The 16,594-nt window shown below is 52.8% G+C and overlaps 2 protein-coding genes across 2 annotated transcripts in view; one reads left to right on the forward strand and one right to left on the reverse strand.

Annotated features, from left to right (window-relative positions):
- Positions 1-8,192, reverse strand: part of FBXO15 (F-box protein 15) — a 31,732-nt gene extending 23,540 nt beyond the window's left edge. Inside the window, exons 1-3 of the mRNA XM_087818603.1 lie at positions 8,086-8,192; positions 2,600-2,710; positions 744-848 (exon numbers count right to left, since the gene is read on the reverse strand). Of these exons, the coding sequence (XP_087674729.1) occupies positions 744-848; positions 2,600-2,710; positions 8,086-8,192 (323 nt within the window). The remainder of the gene's footprint in view (positions 1-743; positions 849-2,599; positions 2,711-8,085) is intronic.
- An 851-nt stretch (positions 8,193-9,043) lies between these two features.
- Positions 9,044-12,513, forward strand: TIMM21 (translocase of inner mitochondrial membrane 21). Its single transcript, XM_087818604.1, has 6 exons — positions 9,044-9,387; positions 9,655-9,717; positions 9,813-9,910; positions 11,455-11,528; positions 11,613-11,718; positions 12,078-12,513. The coding sequence occupies exons 1-6, from the start codon at positions 9,099-9,101 to the stop codon at positions 12,171-12,173; spliced, it is 726 nt and encodes a 241-aa protein (XP_087674730.1). The 5' UTR covers positions 9,044-9,098; the 3' UTR covers positions 12,174-12,513.
- Positions 12,514-16,594: the final 4,081 nt, after the last annotated feature.

Genomic DNA, 16,594 nt, shown 5'->3' on the forward strand with positions numbered 1-16,594 from the left:
CAGTACCTGTCTGACCTCTTGATGATGAAGGACACAGAGACCTATGAACCAAGATGCCCAGCTGCAGGCCACAAAATCCTCACCAGAAGCTCAGAGAATCCACCAGCTCGCCCCCAAGATAAAACTCTGAGTTGCAGACAAGATCAGAGCAACAAGGCAGAGGAGGGTTTCCTTTTCTCACAGCCACCCCACTAGCCCAGGTGAGCTGGTGACCCTCGTCGCCTCCCTCTGCTTCCTGCCTCCAGGGCAAACCTCCATGGGAGCTCCCTCTCGGCTTCTCTCCCACCCTCCTTCACGCTTAGGCACCGAGCAGGGTTCCGAGGTTGACAAACACACCTCACAGAGCCCCTCCCTCGCCCTTCTTCAGGATCTGCTTGCTGCCAACAGAGCACACGCCCCCCACCCTGCAAACCCAGGCAGGGCCAGCCCGTGCTGAGCCTGTGGGAAGTCTGTCTGCTTCTCGGGACACAGCATGTCCTCCTGGCCAGCACGCCGGAAGCCACCTGCTCCAACAGCCATATCAAGTATGAGCCTTTTCAGTTCATGCAAAGAATAATCCCTTCCTTAAACACAGAGATGCAAATCTTTGAAAGTATCATACAAGTACTTAAAGTATCAGAAATAGCATGTCTAAAAATACTCTTGAAATTAATTCTTTTAAATTTTAAAAACCAGTTTAAAAGGCCTTACTAGTTCTCAGGACCACCATCAAGGCACGACAGAGACGCTGGCTTTCTCCTTACTTGTCATTGGCCAGGTGGTAAAAGCGCCTGTTCACACATCCCATGCACAGCAGGGTCGCCGCGTCCAGGTAGGACAGGATCTTCAGCAAGATTTCTGAAGGCAAGCTGAGAGAGGGCGGAGATCAGAGAGGCGGCTGCAGCGCCCGACACCAGGCCGTTCACCTCCACGGGGAAGGCGGTGACAGGCCCTGCCTGCACACAAGGCCACCACCCCTCACCTTCAGTGTGTTCCCCATGGATGTGCTCAGGTTGGTACAATTCTCAGGACACACCCCCACACGGAGACCCAGACATGAGGCGCTAACCTCCTGGGCCTTTTAATCACATTCCCACAAGACCCAACAGCAGGATTTCACTACCTTCCCAGTGGAAGTGCTATTAAATGGAGAGGCAGGCGGGAATAAGAGAGGAGACAATGCATGCTCAGCTATCAATAAAAAAATAAAAAGGCAGCATCCCCACTCCTCAAACAAAAAGAGAAAAACACCCTACGTGGAATAGGAAATATCAACGCACTTCCACCTGCGCTCTGCTGCTGAGGTGCAGCCCCAGCTCCCCCGCCCCCTCAACGCCCTCAGCTTGTGGCTGTTCCTCTGGGCTTCAAGGAAACACCGAGCCCCCTAAGGTTTCCTCAAGCACCCTTTTCTTTCTCATTTACATGCCCTATAAATATGACGCTGAGATGGGTCCCCAATATTCACTGTGTTTCTATGACCTTAGGATTCTACAAACCCTGTAAGAATCTGGAGGTGCCCAGAAAGCACTGCCTGTGACCTTTGTGACCTTCGGCAAAGGGAGCAGGAGAGGAAGCTACAGAGACTGTACTGGGGGCCGGGGGTCGTCTTGGGATAGGGGATCAGAGGGAACAAAACCCTCTGGCCAATCTAAAAGGGCCGGCCCCTACTCTCTAATCGTGAGCCTAACTATTTTAAATACTTAAACCATGATGAAAGTCAGGTTTCCAAACATTTCATAGGGAAATAACCCCTCCTGAAATGCTGGTAACACTGGGAAAGTGAGGTAGGTCCTCACAGAAAAGGTAACAGGGAATATTTGCTCTGTTCTTACATCAGGTTATTGTGTGACAGGTTCTATTCCCGGAGTGCAGGCTCTGAAGCTTAAATGGATGTCCTCAGTGCCTTTTTTTTTTTTTTTGGCTTTTCATTTCTTTTTAAAAACACACTAAAAGCATGTACCCTGTTCACTGAGCTAGTTGTGATAATAGTACTAACAGCCCAAAACTTCAAATCAGGCAACTTAACGTTTTTCATCTGAACTTTGCAATTCATAGACTCTGTGAGCCTCACACCCTCCACTGTACAATGTCTGTGACAATCCCAAGCCCTCACTTAGCACGTAGCTGGCGCTCACTCCGTAAACCTCAGAACAGCATGAATCCACAGGCCTCTCAGCATCGATTTCAAATTGCAATTTTTAAAAAAGATCCCACAGCTCTCGCTGCTGAGGGCACAGGACAGAATGCTGCCACAGCACAGCGGGCCCCTCAAACGCTGAAGGCTACGAAATTCGGAGGCCTCCCGGACGTTTAGAGGGAGACACTCTAAACTTCTCTCTCCTTTTTCAAGGGTTTATATCAGCGGGAAAGTGAATCATTTTAAAGGCCATTTTCTTAAAAGGAAAATTAAATCGACGTATCACTTTTAGAAGTTCAGCTTCATAAAGCTAGTCTAATAACGACGGTGACAGGCCGATGACTCACATCGAACTCTGCGGATTGTACATTCCTCCTCCACGGATCTATTGTTAGAGCGCTCAGAATAGCGCCGGGCGTGCGCAGCCTGTGGCTCTCTCGCCACCATCCCGGCAGCCTCCCGAGCACGGAGGCGCCGCCTCACCTGTCCAGCAGCACGGGGCAGCGAGGGGAGGGCCTCCCGCGGTGCCCGTCGCCCGGGGCCTGCTGCCGCAGAGGGGCACGGGGGGCAGCAGACTGGACGCCCGGCCCCTTCCTGCAAGTCAACGTGGAGAAGGCAAATCACTACAGCGCAAGGCGAACTGTCCACTCCCACAACAGCATTTTAAAGGACTCATGAACCCCACGGATTACTCACTGTGAAACTTCACCTCTGCAAAGAAATAGAGAGGGAGGGAGGGGGCGGGGCTGGGGGACAATCTGTGTCCTGAGTCAGGAGCCTGAAAACTGGACTTAGCATGACGCATCCTAAAACTAGCACCGCACACTCACGCTTCTTACCAGCCGCCAGCAGCAAAGAGGTTCTGTGCAGTGAATGCAGTGGAAACAAAAGGGAAAGCTAAAATCACTAACCGTCCTTTTTCAATAACAGGACAACAGAACCAACAAAGGAGATCAGATCTGTGCGCCAGACCCGCCAACGCCACCCACGGCTCCGCTGGCCCCGAGGGCGACAGCCGGTTCCCACTGCAGCTGCGGCAGCCACGGCCGCAGAAGCGCCACACACTCACCCACAGGTGTTTCCACGGCTCAACCCCTCCCATTCAATAGTGTCCTCCCATCGTCCACCTGTTTTTATTTCAGTGGTACGTAAAATAAGAGTGAATTTTACCATCCTGTGGCTTTTAGGATTCGATGACGTAGGGCATAATATTTTATGCAATTCGTCCCTTCCAGAAGTTCCTAAAATGATTTTTATCAAAATCAGTCCTTGAAAGCAGTGGTACTCGGAGGCAACTGGGCAGGGATCTGAACGCCCAGGAAGTCCCTCAGTCCATGGCCTCCTGCTTCTGGGTGGCAGCTGGCAGAGCCGCTCCTGAAGACCAGGCAGTTTCCTCAGAAAGGTCTGGAAGCTCTTTACCACACACGCCAGCTGTTGACCCACCTTCCGCCAAGCCTGCCCCTTAGGAAGGGTCGAAGGTCCAGAGCCTGCGTATCCAAGTGCTCGGTTCACCGGCACCGGCACTCCGAGCCTGTGCTTCGCTCAACAAGAGTCTAACCAACGTCAGTTCTGCCCACCAAGCTGGCTGCCCGCATGTACTTGGACTGTCACTCAAACAGGACAAGGGCAATAACTGGGGGCAAAACGAGAGGTCTCAAGAACTAGGCAGGAAGGGCGACAGTGTCTCTTGGAAGCTGAAGAGTGAAATCCACGTGGACAGATGAGAACAGAACGTGGCCTTGGCCCAGCACCAGTAGCACTGAAGAGGCACCAAAGGGCATGGCCCTGGGACTCGGCCTAGCCTGCTGCCCACTGTGGGGACAGCATGAGACATCCACAGGTCAGCAAGGACTCAGACTGCCTGACCTTGCCCACGTGCTTCCGAGCGGCACCTGGCAAGCCCTCCACAAACATTAGCCATGGTCTGCATGCTGGCATCCCAACTCAAGAGAGGTGGGGTACCAGAAACCTTCCCGGGTCCTGGACGGTAGCAAGTTCGCCAAGGTACGAACGCTGACCACCCTGTGCGTCTCGGGTCCAGCTCCAGGAAAGGCGCTCCGTGTGCCTCTGTCCTGTCTGACCCTCTACCCAGTGCGCAGGGGACGTTGGACGCCGTCAGGCTGTGCAGCGGGTCTCCACCTGTGCTCTGCAGAGCAGCAAGCAGAGGGGCGGAGGCAGGAAGGTGCTAGTCTGAGAGCTCAGCAGCGCTCGCTCCACCGGAATCAGAGAATTCCACCTGTGCCATACATTTTTAAGCTTCTGTTGAAAATTTTGTTTAAGCAAAGATTTCCATGGCAGAAAAGTTTCAGCTCCACTGCCCTGGCTGTAACACAACCGTCAGAGGGAAAGTATGGTTTCCGGTTGTATTAGTCTCCTAGGGCTGCCTTAACAAAGGACCTCAAACTAGGTGGCTTCCAACAACAGAAATGTATTGTCTCCCAAGCCTAGAGGCCAAAAGTGCAAAGTCAAGGCGCTGGGAGGGCCGTGCTCCCTCCAAAGGCTCTAGCGAACAACCTTCCTGGCCTCTTCCAGCTCCTGGTGGTTCCCTTGGGTTGTGGCAACATTACTCCAATTCTGCTCCACCTGTACATGGCCATCTTCCATGAGTGTGTGTGTTCGTGCGTGTGCCTGACCTCTTATAATGACATCATTCGTATGTGATTTAGGACCCATCCTAATCCAGCCTGACCTCATCTTAACTAATTATATCTGCAAAGACGCTTGTATCACATAAAGTCACATCCTGAGGCTCTGGGTGGACAGCATTTGGGGGATGGGGTACGTTACTCAATACGGTACACAATTTTTTAAACTATATGTTTTTTAATTTTTTTATTTAAGTGTAGTTGGTATACAATATTATATTAGTTTCAGGTGTACAATATCACGATTCAACATTTTTATACCTTATAGTGTGATCACTCACGAACTCCAGTAATCGCCCGTCCCCATGCAAACTGATCACAGTATTACTGACTCTATCCCCTCCCCTTCTTTACCTATCCCCCACCCCTCCCAGCTGGTCACCATCCCTTGGGTCTCTGTTTTCATGGTCTGTTTCTGTTCTGTTCATTTGTTTTCTTACATTGCACATATAAGTGAAACAATATGGCACATTTTAAATGATTGAAAGCATTTCCTAAGTGATTAACTATTCTTGAAAGTTATATATTGATCTGTTATCACACATCCAAAGATAAAATTCAGTCAACAAAGGTTTCTGACACCTAAGCTTCACATGAAAAGAACATCCACGGCTTCTCTGTCAAACAACACCATCTCCCAGGAGTCTCCGCCGGTGTCCCGAGGGTCCCGCAGTGCGAAGGATCTGCGGTGAGGTCTCACACACACGGCGTACGAGGACCGAGGAATGTCTCCCACTAGGCTCTTTTAACAATATTTTTTACTTAATGAATACTGCTGTGGTTAATCAAAAATTAATGTATTTTAAAGCATTACTAAATTGATAACAGCTTCTTGTCATTACGTATTTCTTCATTCGAGAGATGCCAAAGGAAATAAGAACTATTCCCCTAGACCTTTCCAAGGGAACTGGAGAAAAGTAGATTAATATGATGTATCGATCAGTTTCAATCCAGCAAATTAGTGAACAGCAATGAATGACGAGGACCAGTGCTGGCTGCGGCAGGTAAACGGGCACGCTCGCTCATGGCCAGGAGTAGAAACTGGGGCACCATGTGGAAGGCCAAATCTGGGTGTGTTTGTTACGACCATTAAAGGCACACGCGTTTTCTTAAACCAGGAATCTCATTTCTAGGAATATATCCTAAGGAGAAAAAATGTGCCCTATGTCTTCAGTTAAGAAAGTCCATCTCAAAGTTGTCTGCTGGGAGAAAATACTAGACGCAGTACAGAGTTAGCGAAACCGCACGGCCTCCATTCAGGAAACAACGCTCAGTCAGTGGGAGTGTGGTTTCAACTCTGGGGAGAGTGTGTGGGACAGAAACAGCTCATGATGTCTCCAGGTGTCCCACGGCTTGGTTTTTCTGCTTTGAGACATTTAAAATAACTGCCTACTTAGACCATAATCAATCATTCATGGCACCTGGCTTTTCTTTAGCAAAAAGAATGGATGTATCACCAAATCACAGGTGGACAGCAGGCTCCCAGGCCAGGCGCAGTGACAGGCCCTCTAATGATGTCATCTGGCCAGGAAGTTCAGTCAACTCACAAACAGAAGACTCATCACCCAAAAATCCTGCTCCCCTGGAACAGAGCCCTGCATATAAAGACTAATTTCAGTAATAGTGGCAACATGATTTAAAGTTCAAGCTTCCTACTTAAACTCCAGTCTTTCTCTCCTACTTAAAGAATTTCTGCAGGCATTGCCACCACATCATTTGTCACAAGGCTTGCGGTAAGTCTAGCATTACAGACATTCACTCGAGAACCAACTAAGAAAACATGACACCAAGGGACAGGGCCCTGTCTGGGACACGGAAGAAAGTGAGGTGTTGGAACCCTAGGGCGGCCAGGGGGCCTGACCTAGTCCTGGAGATTCAGGAAAACCAAAAAAGGGGCAAGTAGCTGAACTGGTGAGCACCAGAACCCCTGATGCTGCAGCGCAGACACCTGGCGACACGAGGGCACACCACGCGAGTTTTTAATCTGTCAGTAAAGACGGCTTACAAGCAAGCAGACAACCCTCAAGAGCGCACGCCGTCCCGACCAGCAGCACCCCTCCAGCACCCCTCCACGTGTAACCGCGGGGCAGGAGCAGAGCCGGCGCTCCCCACGGAGGGGAAGGGGCCTGGAAGGTGCGGGGCAGCGCGCCCCCACCCTGACCGCGGGTCCTCGGGGCTCAGAGCCCCAAAGCGGCCGCGGCCCGTCCCCGCCCCTCCCATCTCACCCCCACGTGGCCTCTCGCTGCCGACCGGGACCCCGCTCCAGCTCCGGGGCTCCCCAAGAGAAGGGCAGGGGACGAGCCTTTGGGCCCCAGAAGCGGACCGCCCCCGGCCGGAGCACTGGGCAGGAGGCCCGGCACGACGGGGCCCGGAGCTGACCCCGCGGGCGCCGCCGAGAAGCTGCCCCTCGGTTTAACTAGAGACGCAAACTTGGCCTGGATCCAGTCCGGCGCGCGGGGGGCGCTGCCGGGAGGGGGGCGCTGCCGGGGGGGGGGGGCCCGCCGGGAGGGGGGCGGGGGGACGCTGCCCGGGGGAGGGGGCGCTGTCCGGGGGAGGGGGCGCTGCCCGGGAGGGGGAGCTGCCGGGAGGGGGCGCTGCCGGGAGGGGGGCGGGGGGACGCTGCCCGGGGGAGGGGGCGCTGTCCGGGGGAGGGGGCGCTGCCCGGGAGGGGGAGCTGCCGGGAGGGGGGCGCTGCCGGGAGGGGGAGCTGCCGGGAGGGGGCGCTGCCGGGAAGGGGGCGGGGGGACGCTGCCCGGGGGGGGCGCTGCCGGGAGGGGGGGGGCTGCCGGGAGGGAGAGTGAGGCGCTGCCCCGGGGGGGGGGGGAGGCGCTGACAGAGGGGGGGCTCTCCCAGACCCACCCGCCTGCCGGAGGGATCCGCCTCGGGGTCCCGGGTCCTGTAACCAGAGTCGCGGTCGCTACAGACACTCATAGCGCTTCCTCTCCTCAGTTATAAAGGCAGAAGACGACGAAAGGCGACCCCCGTCTCAGAAACGGAAGGACCTCGGGGGCGCGGGCGGCGCACACCTGGGCGCGCACCTGCGCAGGCGGAGTCACGGGCGCCGCGAGGCGGAGGGGCCGAGGGGCCGAGGGACTCGCCGCTCTCGCCGCGCCCATTAACCGCCTCAACGGAAAGGGCGGGGAGGTGTCCGGGGGCTGCTCCACGCGTCCACGCCGCGGGTGACCCGCGCTCCCACGCTGAAGACCCGTCCCCCGCCCTCCTTCCCGACCTTTCCGCACCGACGGGGCCGCCCGCGCCGCGCCACGGGGGGACCGGGAGCAGCGACGGGAAGGGCGCCGGGCGGGGCGGGCAGGGGACCGTCACCTGAACCCGCCGCTCCCGGGGGTCGCGCCGACGCCCCCGAGGGGCAGGCGCAGCGCCTGGACGCCGAGCCAGTGCTGCTGCAGGAGCCGGGCGCGTCCGATCGCCATGGAGACGCGGCGGGAAAGCGGGGGCAGCGCGAGGACGCCGAGGGAGAGCACCGCCCACCCGGCGCCACGCCCACCCGGCGCCACGCCCACCCGGCGCCACGCCCACCCGGCGCCACGCCCACCCGGCGCCACGCCCACCCGGCGCCACGCCCACCCCCGGGACTGCCCTCGGGGCCCGTCGCACCCGCGTCGCGATGGTGGCGGCCTCGGGCCTGCCCAGACGCTGGCTCTGGGGCTGCTCGCGCTCATTTTTCGGGGGGAAGACACTGAAATTCAGGGGCTGCGTCATCCGCCCGTGAGAGAGGGCGGAGGCGCGGTCAGGCCGGGGCGTTCCGCGCGCGCCGTCTCCGTGCGGGGCTGGGAAACGCAGCCCGCGCCACGCACTTGACTCGCGCGGGTTCTACGGCTATTTTGTTCCAACGGCGGCGCGACTCCAGCCAAAACCTATTACGTGCGGCGCATGCGTAAGCAGCCCCGGGCGAGGTCGTCTGGGAGACCGCGAGAACCGCGAGCGCTCTGGCCGCCTTGCACTATGGGGGTTGTAGTCCTGGTGCCTGCCCCGCGGCAGCAACTCCTAAGCCCTCGAACTACTATTCCCAGCATCCCTAGGGGTTTCCCGGGGTGCTGTGCAAAGGCATGGCGGGGAGCGCGTGAATGTCAGCCTAGAGGGTGCTCGGAGCACCGTGGTTCACTTCGACAGCGGACCGAGGAGCAAGGGACGGGGACGGCCGCTTCGCTCGGGAGACGGGTCGTCCTGACGCTGCGGGAGCGAGCGCGAACGTTGGTGCGGAGCGCGGCCTCCGCGGCGTGAATGCGGGCGCCGCGGCGGGGCCGGCGGGCCGAGGAGGGGCGGCGGGGCTCTGCCGGCCGCAGTCGGCCTCCCGAGGCGCAGCGGCGCCTGCGGCCATGATCTGCGCCTTCCTGCGAGCCGTGCAGTGCACGGAGAAGCTGCGCGGGCCCTCGGGGACGCGCCTGCCCTTGCCGCGCGTGGTGCTTCGAGCCTGGCTGCAGACGGAGCCCGGCCCGAGGTGGGGGCCGCGCGGGCCGAACGCGGCGCGACCCGGCGGCGTCCTGCGGGTCCCCCCGAGGGCCATCTGCACGCAGGGACGGGGTCCCCAGCGAGCCAAGGAGGACAGCAGCAAGCAAGTGCCCGTGCCCAGCCCGAGAGGGGGCGCCGTCTCCACGGCGCAGCGAGGTAGGGAGGCGCCCGGGGTGCGCGGGCCGCTGCTGACCCTTCCGCCGCAGCTGGGGGCGGCCCGCACCTTGGACCGTGCGGCCGCCGCCCCTCCGAGGTGTGCGGTTGCCCGTGTTTCCATCGGCCCTGGTTCCCGGGACGTGTGGGGGCAGTTGCTCCGGGACAGGCTGACCCCCTCCTTCGGCCCGGCGTCCACCCCCCTGGAAACGCCGAGGGTTTCTGCGCGTGTCCGCACCCCTGTGACCCGCTGCTCTTCTCTCTCGACAGTGAAAGAAGCCGGACGAGACTTCACCTACTTAATCGTGGTGATCGTGGGCGTCGGCATTACAGGTGCGAGAGCGCAGCAGGTAGAGGGCCCCGAGCGGCTGCTTCACCTGTTTGTCTCGCCCGGGCTCTGCTTCATCTTCCTTTTCTGTGGCTTTCAGGTGGCCTGTTCTACGTGATTTTCAGAGAGCTTTTCTCTTCGTCCAGCCCTAACAAGATATATGGGAAAGCCTTAGAAAAGTGCAGGTCGCACCCCGAGGTGAGTCCCCAAAGTGGTTACACAAACTGGTAATAGGAAGAGGGGATGGGCAGAACTCACGGGGTCTAAGACGGGTGACATTTATGTAATAATACATAATGTTGGCGTTTATGTTATTAGTTCTTGGTTCTGTACTTGCACCCAAAGGTCCGGGTAGACTATTTTCATTCTCATTATACAAGAAAAACTAATTTCACTAGTTACCATAGGTAATAAAAGCTTAGAATATACCAGAGTCTGAAACAGCTACACGATTCTTAAGTGTCTCACTTTACACCATTCCTTTCTGTAAGACTGTTATTATGTGATGTGTCCAGTCTTTTTATGAAACCTGATTCGTGACCCCCTGATCACAATAGTAATTCCTCCTTGAGAGCATGTTACGAGTCAAGGACTGTGCTTAGCGTGTCAGTGCATTGTCCTTATTAAATCTCACAGAAACCATTGTCGGGCTCTGCTGTTGTCCCGTTTGAGGAAGGGGAAACTGACAGACATGAGGTAAATAGGAGAAGCGGCATAATCAAATGTTAGGATGCAGCTCTGAAGAGATGGTATTCACAAACCCAGCTTTTCCTAGATCTTCCACCTTTTGAACAAAACAAAATACACAGAATAAAGCATTGGGATAGAATAAAAGTTGTAACTTAATTAGCTGTCTAAAGAGCTCTACAAATAATAATTAAACTTCAACATTCAGTGCTGTCAGCAGTTATAAGGTCTTGTTCTTTGCCAGGCACTGTGCCTGGTTGAAAACTAGAAAACGCTCATGTTGTGGTACCAGTGTTTCTACTAAAGTGAATTGTTTGAATAGTTTTCTGTTTGTCTCAGCTCCGCAGTTAACTCTCTCATCTTACACTTTACTCCTTTTTACTTAGGCATGGAAAAAGTGATGCTGACGATGCCCAACACAGAAAAGGAAAAATTTTATAGTCTTGAGGCAACATTCATTTTAGTTTTATATCATTTTTTAAAGGTTCCTGAGTGTTTACATTTCAAATTCAATAAAAATTATATTTCCATTTCATTGTGAGTTTTCCCATTAGGAATAATTGATTCATACCTATAGATCTGGTTTGTTTTAAATAGGTCATTATTAAATATTTAATGTTTATTAAATATTTTAATAGGGTGTTGTTGTTTTTTCACTTTAATGACTTAAAAAATGGTTTCATCTCATAGCTTTTAGTATTAGACCCCTAGATAAGTTTCACTGCAGATGCTTGGGCCTGTGAGTACTGAGTGCTGGATCGTCCCTGTGGGAATGGGAGCAGCTCCACTTCACCTGTGCGCTTCAGAAGCTATAAGCAGCACCATAAAGTGCCTGGATCGGTCTCTGCAGGAAACATTTAGTTAGCTATGGGGTGATTTTTGCATAATAACTTTTCTTTTTTCATTATTGAAGTTGTCATTTTGAAAGGGTCCCAGGCGTACTGATTTTTTCCCTAGAATAAATCACTTAGTTTGTCAGAAAATATTTCCCTAAGAAACTTAAAAAAAAAACAAAAAACAAAACCACTCAATAGAACGTTGTCTTTTGTCTGCAGGTAATAAGTGTCTTTGGCGAGCCCGTTAAAGGCTATGGGGAGGCGACCAGACGTGGTCGGAGGCAGCACGTGAGGTACTATGCGTGGCATGCACGTGGAAGGCTGGGATTGTTTTTAAGTAAAGGGATTTAGGCCTGTGTCTTTTCTTTTCTTGACAGTTTTATTGAATATGTAAAAGATGGGCTGAAACACATGCGAGTGAAGTTCTACATCCAGGGCTCGGAGCCTGGGAAGCAGGGGACAGTGCACCTGGAAGTGAAGGAGGTGAGGAGGGGCGGGGAGACCCAGGTCTGAGTGTGCTCTGCGGGTGGGGACACCCAGGTCTGAGTGTGCTCTGGGTGCACCTGGAAGTGAAGAAGGTGAGGAAGGGTGGGGACACCCAGGTCTGAGTGTGCTCTGGATGTGGGGACACCCAGGTCTGAGTGGGGACACCCAGGTCTGAGTGTGCTCTGCGTGCACCTGGAAGTGAAGGAGGTGAGGAGGGGCGGGGCAACCCAGGTGTGAGTGTGCTCTGGGTGCACCTGGGAGTGAAGGAGGTGAGGAGGGGGCAGGGAGACAGGGTTTGAGTCTGCTGTGTGGAATGCACTGGAAAGAAAAACACCTTGAAACACTATTTTTTTCAGAACCCAGAAAGTGGTGAATACGAATTTCGATACATATTTGTCGAACTTGAAGCCTATCCTAGGAGAACTATTATCATTGAAGATAACCGATCCTGAGATACTGAGGATCGGCACACGTGGTGCAGACCCACAGCTCTGACCAGCATGGCTCTCCCCAAGTTGGCTTTGAAAACATAGCTCATCACAGTGAATGGAACTGGGTAGTTGCTGCATTTAGACAAATTGAATCAGACTTTCTTATAGAGTAAAAAATCATGAAATAGAGCATATTTCAGGTCATTGCGGGCAGTATTTCTGCTCTACTTAACACGTTTCATAAGAAGTTTTTGTTAAAAATTTTACATCATGTAAATAAGAAAATAAGAGTTCAGTATTTTGTGCTTTTTTATGTTGTATAGCTATATAAGATCTGTGGAATAAAATCAAAACTAACATGTCAGAAGCAGCTTCCTTCCGCATCCTTTGGAATCTGGTGAGATAAATACCTGAAAATACTTGAGAACTGTAGGGACCAAATGATAAATGCACCCTCTTCAAAGTGGTCATAGAAAGGTGTGCACATTGTATGAGCTGAGGTGACCTAGTGTATCTCCTGCATCCCCTGCGAGAATCAGGGCATCGCACACAGTGGACCTGCCGGGTTCTCACCGGGTGTGTGGGCCTGTGCAGGTACCTTAGCCTCGGCCAGCCTCACAGGCGTGTCTTGTAAGGGCGACTGAAGGAGGTGATACGTACAAGTGCCTGGACCACAGAAGGTCCCCATGAACTGTCCCAGCCCTTTAGCACCTGCACTGAGGTGCTGCTGCCAGAAGCAGCAGGGAACTGACAGTCACCTGAGTCTGGAGTCCTGTTTGGATTGGACACCCTGTTTTATCTGAAGTAGCTCCAGGGCATTTGGAGAAAAGTGACCATAACTTAAAAGACTATAAAGAAATATCTGTATGAAGTTCTGTATTGGCTGGGACAGGTCTAAAAGTGTATTGACCGGAGCTTCAGTTTTGAGGCATCCCCATAAAATGCTTTTTCCTTCCCCTTCAAACTGTGAGAATTCCTGATGGGTATTTGAACTGGTAGGATATGGGGGTGGATGGGCCCCCAGGGAAGCAACTGCCAGTCTTTAGTCCACCTCCCTGCTTTGTTTAGTTCATACTTCAGTTTAACTGCTTGTTTTAAATGTGTGTTTTAGTTTTAATTATGAAAAATCAAACATTTACGAAGTACAGAAAATACCACAGCAGAGCCCTCACCTCCCTGATGTGACACATTTTCAGTGGCTGGTGAACTGGCTTGGTCTTGGTCTCCTGGCCCTTCTTCCGTCTCTTCCCCAGCACTGTCCAGTTTCAGTGCCCTTACCCCGACTGACAGTCAGCAGGCTGAGGTCAGCTTGCTGGCCTCCACCCTGTCAAGGGACCTGCTCAAGCCACAGCTTCCGGAAACCTGGCCTCGGCCACCTGGGATTCAGCCTGCCTTCCTCCCAACCCTGTTTTTATGGTGTAGGACATTTTCCCCATATTCATTTCTACGTACCCCCTACTTTGTGATATACCATGCCCCTTTAAGACAGAAGCTTATCATTAAGTTACTTTTACAATGAAAACAATTTTTTTAAAAGAAATATATAACCAAGGGGAAATACAATAATGCAGTTGTTTTCTAAGTATATTGATTTCAGAGAGAGGAAAGGAGAGGGAGAGAAACATCAATGATGAAAGAGTCAATGATCAGCTGCCTAGCCCGCAACCCAGGCATGTGCCCTGACCGGGAACCGAACCCCCAATCTCCTAGATCCCAGGTCGACACTCAACCACTGAGCCACGCCCGGCCAGGCAATCATGCAGGTTTTTTAGATAGCTTTGTTTTCCTTTCCCTCTGATAGAATTTGAAAGCATGTTAAAATTTCTGTGTTTTTTTAAAGAGCTGCTTTAATCAACTGCCATCCTTGATCCTGATCCTAGTGTCTGTCCACAGGCTTCCTCCCACCCTCATAATCTTTTCTAAAACTGAGTATGTGCTGTGTCCCCTCGTGTCACTTACATGAGCTAGAAGGTGATGCGGTCATTTTCCTCAAGGCGTCTGTCACTCCCTCTTCCCCAGTGACCCCGGGTCAGAATTGGCGGGTTGTGTGCTCTCTCCCCTTAATGAAGAAACCGTTGGCAAGATGGTAGATCTGACCCCCATCTCAAGACAGAAAGCACGAAATGAACATGAAATTATATAGCATCACTACACATGTATGGTGATTATTTGAAATCTCTTCCAGTCCAGCAAAAATGTAGGACTGTGTCCATAAGACAACCCATTTTCCACCTGCTGCTGAGACAGCGCTGGGATTCGGACAATGAATCTATTCTTGTGACCCACTGATGAATTTTGAAATCATAGTTGGTCTCCAAAGTGAAGAATATGACTGTTGCTGGCAGGTCCCTCCCCATTTCATGTGTGCATGTGTGAGTGCAAGTGTGTGCATGTTTCCATTTTGTGACAGACAATATTGGTGCCCATGCATACGCCCTCACTCTCACCAATTTAGTGCCATTACCTGGCATTAACTACCACACCTGTAGAAGTCGGCAGGCCACAGGGGACCCCACCCCAGCTTCTGCCATCTGGAAACTTTTCTATGGCTCCCCTGACAAATGACCATACACTTAATGGCTTAAAGTAACCCAAATGTATTATTATTTCACAGTTCTGTGGGTCATTGGTCCGACATGGGTCTCACCTGGTTAAAATCCAAGTCAGCACGGCTGTGATCCCTTCTTCAGGCTCTCGGGCAGGATCTGTTTCCCTGGTCATTTGGGTTGCGGGCAGTTCAGTTCTTTGCAGTTGCAGGACCAAGGGCCCTGTTTTCTTGCTGTTTGTCATGTGGGGACCCTCCCTCCAGCTTCAAAGCCAACACCAGTGGGTGGGCGAGTCCCTCTCGCACTTTGAGTCTCTCTGCCTTCCTGGGTCAGACCCAGCCGTGGGTGAGTCTCCACTTTAAGGAGTCACGTGATGAGGTAAGGGATGAACTTTGTCAAGGGTCAGGCACCTGGTAAGTCACATCACCTGCCTAGAAACTCAGGTATTTCAGCTTCCGAGTTTGGGCCCTTAACCACTGGAACACAGCACTTTCCTAACAAAACTCACCTGGGGCAGAGAAGACAGTGCCCTGCCCAGCCGCCCTGGAGACAGGGGAAAGGAAAATCAGTACTGCTGATCCTATCTTTACCTGAAATGTAGAGATTTTATCATGGTATTTTGTATTAACTTTTATTTTTTAAATGTTTCTTAAGTATTTTATTTATCTGGATTACTGTGTGTTGGGCACCCTCCCCAGGGCGCTGAGACGAGCACATTACTCACATCCTTGGTGCAAACCTCGCCTCTCGGTCCAGCTCACAAGCTGCTCAAAGAAATAAGCTGATCCCACAGGACAGCGTGAGAAATGGAACCAAAACTGTTCATAATTCTCACAAACATGCAGTAATAAGTCAGAAGAGGGAGCTCTGGTGCCTGTGTCCCAGCACTGAAGGTTTGGGGTCTTGCCTTTTGCTGCCTGAAACATTTGTCCTTTGCCATTTTCCTGTCCTGTCTCCAAAGGGCATCGGGTTGCTCAGCCGACTTTCCCCACCGAGGAGCTGTCTTGAGAGAACACCTGGGTCTTGAGCCTAAAACTGGTGCTTTTACCCTTCGGGGCCACTAGAGGGCCACTGACACCCACTGTAACGAATGTCAGAGTCACGGAATTTCATAAATTGGTAATTAATTACTCCATAGAGGCATTCTTTTAAGACAATTGTTTCTTTAGGATCGCTTTCATTAAAGATATTAAAAGATGTATTTTAATTTTGGAAAAGGTAAAAATAAAATGTATTTTCTTTAAGAGCCGTTGCTTGTAGCCTGGTCAGAGACGACCTCCCCTCCCCCTGGCGCTGAGGGGCCTGCGTGGTCCAAGCAGGCCTGGCGGCTGCTGGCCCACTGACTGAAGTGGGATATGGCTTCTCTCCCGTTTTGCACACGAGCCGAAGGTGTCAGTCCTCCAACAAGGGAGGGCAGAGCGTGAGCCCTGAACCTCCAGCCAGGGCAAAGGTTTGAAGGCCACCCTCTGTCCCACTTTCCTGTGGCCGGACCTCGAGCGAGCAGCTCCCATCAGAGAGCAGTGGAGGGACCCTCTGCCCCCAGAGCTCCCAGGGCTATAAACCGGGGACACAGGTCAGGGGGATGCAGAGACCAACCTGGAAAACTTCTGGCCTCCAGAACGGAGGGCAAATAAAGCTGTCACTTTAAGCCACCCAGTCTGGGGTGCTTGGCTCTGCAGCCCCAGAAACTTATCCAATTAAAATTGTTTCACAGGCTGCTGCTGAGGATTACACGAGGTTATGTAAGTGAACGCCTGCTGAGTGTTCAGTTTCGTCCCCAGGGCCTGGGAGTATAAATAAACCCAGGAAGGACTTTGATGGCCCTGCCGCTACCTGAGAACCAAAGGTGAGAGCTCCTGGGCTCTGATGAGCCTGATTTAAAATGTGAAGCCAAAT

The sequence above is a fragment of the Miniopterus natalensis genome, chromosome 7, assembly GCF_054644295.1.
Source record: "Miniopterus natalensis isolate mMinNat1 chromosome 7, mMinNat1.hap1, whole genome shotgun sequence".
Taxonomy (NCBI): Eukaryota; Metazoa; Chordata; class Mammalia; order Chiroptera; family Miniopteridae; genus Miniopterus; species Miniopterus natalensis.